Source organism: Chionomys nivalis, unplaced genomic scaffold, assembly GCF_950005125.1.
Source record: "Chionomys nivalis unplaced genomic scaffold, mChiNiv1.1 scaffold_29, whole genome shotgun sequence".
NCBI classification, from domain to species: domain Eukaryota; kingdom Metazoa; phylum Chordata; class Mammalia; order Rodentia; family Cricetidae; genus Chionomys; species Chionomys nivalis.
This window is the reverse complement of record NW_026646888.1, coordinates 377,801-381,238: the sequence shown is the minus strand read 5'-3', so window position 1 is coordinate 381,238 and position 3,438 is coordinate 377,801. Positions and strand designations below refer to the sequence as shown.

The 3,438-nt window shown below is 43.3% G+C and overlaps 1 protein-coding gene across 1 annotated transcript; it reads right to left on the bottom strand.

Annotated features, from left to right (window-relative positions):
* Positions 1-2,275: 2,275 nt before the first annotated feature.
* LOC130869083 (spindlin-2-like) lies at positions 2,276-3,076 on the bottom strand (the record flags this gene model as incomplete). The annotated part of the gene is made up of 3 exons (XM_057761175.1): positions 2,276-2,420; positions 2,519-2,551; positions 2,592-3,076. Coding segments are annotated over 3 exons (663 nt in total), but the record flags the coding sequence as incomplete, so codon positions are not given.
* Positions 3,077-3,438: the final 362 nt, after the last annotated feature.

Here is a 3,438-nt window from a genome sequence, read left to right as displayed (position 1 = left end):
CAGACCGCAATTCCTCCAGCTAGGTTCTGGGTCTCCACAACCTACAAAACTTCCTGAGGACCAAGTATTCAGAACCAGAAGCCTGTGTGGGCCATATCACATAAAATCGTAGTGAGTACACCAATCGTTTTTTTTTTTTTTTATGTACATCCTTTAGTCCCTACAGAAACATTTGTATTTCTAATAAAGATAACTTGCTGCCTCTTTGGTGTCCTGAACATGCTCTAAGGTGATGGTGGGGCATTCTTACATACCTTGCTGTGTTGTTGTGAGACCTTAACGGGACAGCAATTTTTTCAGAAATCAAAGGCAGTTAGGTTCAAACCTGTGGTTAGCAGTGTGCTGGACACTTGGGTTGCCTATAGCCAATCTATGGAAAGATGGATTTCCTAAGAAGGGTGGCAGCACACATCGAGGCATGTAGTCTTACCTTTTCAAATGACCCATTTTGTGTCCTTACATCAGGCTCCTCTATTCTCCTCATCTTGGTTTCTTTACCAGATTAGGACAAAAATTAAAACTCAATGTCCTGGACGTGAACACTGAATGAGTTATCTATGTGAGATCACAGTGACAGAGCTCATGGGAATCTGACTCATTGTACAGGCTTGCCAGGCATCAATCTATAATCTGCCTAACTCTACTGCGCAAGTGTTGTCATGGTTGCTCCTCTGTTCCTCCTCATATGGTCTCCATCTACAGAGAACTCAGAAAAATCAACCCCTGAGAGGGCAAGTTCTTTACAAATGAAAGTTTCTAGAACAGAAGAGACATAGTAGAATTATCTTGGCAACCTGTAGACACAAGACATGGGGAAATGGAAGAAGGGATTGAAGAAGATGGAGACATGGAGGAATGGATAAATTCAATCATTCATTGGATAAGTGAGTGATCCAATGAAAGAGATGGCTAATAGGATAAAATGTGCTACATGCCCTCTGAAAGTCAGTCCAAATTGAGGGTAGATAAGGTTATCCACTAAGGAGGAAGCTTAGTCCATTTTGCCTTCTTTGTGCTCTAGACCCACCCAGGAGAGTGATGATGATGTTGAGGAGAAGAAGGGGCGAGGGTACCAGCATGCCCTGGTACAAGTTTTCACCCACATTGTAGCCAAATCACCTGACCTGGCACAGGTGACCTACATGCTGGGCCCTGAATGGCAGTTTGACAACTACAACCTTACTAACCAAGTTTTTGAAGATGAAGGAACCAAAACTGCCCTGTTAATGATGTCAGGATCCTTGCATGATGGGAGTCAGGCATCAATATCATACTGCTATCCTCAGGTCTGATGGGTTTGTGGGGTCTTTGCCACACTTCACCTAACATCACTGATTCCCTCGGTAACTGATTTTATGGAGCTCGGTGCATTCATCATATCTGTGAATGTCACACACCAATGTGATTCAATGTACTACTAGTTTAGCCTGGGTGCGGGTGAGTCTGTTTATGAGTTTTATAGCCCAAATCCCACAGAACATGATCAATGACAAGGGAACAGTGTTTTACAGTTAAGGCAGGCCAATTGTTTAAATGAACTCAAAGGGGTTTAATGGCATGCATAAGACCTGTGAGAGTGCAAGACAGAAAGAATCCAGGCATGACAAAATAGGTAGTAGATAGAAGCCTGGCAAAAGTAAGTAGGTAGCCTGAGGTCCACCCCATTGCAGAAGAGCCACTGAGAGGAGACACTTTTCTTTAGGCAGGAGGATCCGGGTCACTCAACATGCTCCAGTGGAGTTCATATACCCAGTGACTTCCAGATGGTATGAATTAAACAATTAATCAAATGAAACCCAATTTTCTTTGCTTCTGAGTACACATTTGTGACCCTTCATGATCACTCTCTATCCTCTTAAGTCCCAACACCTCGATGTCACATCTTTTCATATGACATGTTTTTCCCTCCCGCATTTTCCCTCTCTGAGATCCTACATCTTTTTGGCCACTCTCCTCTGTTTCCTAAACAGCCATCTTGTCCTCTTCCACACACTGCATCTCCTTTCATCATTCCCTCTCCAAGGGGAAAAGACCATAAGTCCTGTTTTGTTTTGAGGCCTGTCTTTCTGTGATGTCCCATCCACCAGAAACTCCATCGTTGACCAAACAACATAACACCTTCACAAATTTTATTTTTAGAGCAAAAAAAAATTCCATTGGGAAAGATACCAGGATTAATAGAAGACCTGAGGTATTTCTGAAAAAAAGAGTTCCCCAAACACAGTTTTAAGTCTGACACCCAAAATTTGTGAATTTCACTTTAACAGATCTTCATCAAATCATAGACATAGATATGGAAGTCACTATCACACTTGATGAAATGCACGGAAGGTTTGGTGGGAACTTGGTAAATAATTTTACCTATCTTTTGGGTTCCATCTTTTTCGTTGTGCTGCACACTTTTGCCTGCCAAGGAATCCCTGCCTAATTCCAAATTCACCCCTATTGGAGGACATCCTGGCATAATGTGGAGGTTGCTTTCAATGTAGTCATCTAGATGGTGGTAAAGGTACACAACTGGATCTTTCTTGTAGGTAATGTAGAAACAGGTCTTCATGGTCTGCACCTCATCTTGGACCACCCCAGTCCACTCCTCCATAGAGCCTGGCATGATGTGGAGGTTGCCTTCAAGGTAGTCAACCAGGAGGTTGTAAACGTACAAGACCGGATCTTTCTTGTAGGTAATATAGAACCAGGACTTCATGATTGGCACCTCCTCTAGGACCATCCCCTTCCAGTCATCCTTAGAGCCATTTGTGCCCTCAAATGTATGTTTCACTGCTCTGCCAACTATGGTGTTTGAGAGATGAGTGTCTGTCTCCTGAGGAAATGGTACGTTGTTAGGCAGGAACTTAAGGTTTAAAATCCTTTCATCACTGTGAAGCTCCAATCCATAGACACAATCTATCCCATCATACTTCAACAAATAGAGAGAGGGATTTGTTGGCAGTTGATCTAGAATGATGGCTTTCCACTGGGTGACTGGTTCATTGGCTTCCTTCCAGCCGTGAGAAATTCTGCGGCCGACAATATTCTCCAGGGCCTCAAAAGGCCTCCTCAGTTTTTGCTTCTGGAGAGATGACCCATTCCCCTTCTGGACAGGTGGCATGCATCTCATACTAAGAGGCATCTTCATCATGGCTGTAGACTTACTGAGATAGGCCACTGACCTCCTGGTCCGCTGTTTCTTGGATATCTTTCTGTGCTTGGGCTTCATAGCTGCCCACTCTCTAGGTTGAAAGAAATTTCCTTCTGTTTAATTCAGAAACCAAGTCGTGGCCTCAACCATGAGTGCCTGCAAGGACAACAAGGGGAGGCTATGAGGTCAAGGCTCTTTTCTGGAAGAACTGTGGTGCAGAAGACAAAGATATTGATCAACAGGTTTGCATACCTAACTGTAATTTTCTCTTAAGAAATAAATAGGACAATTTGCAAATT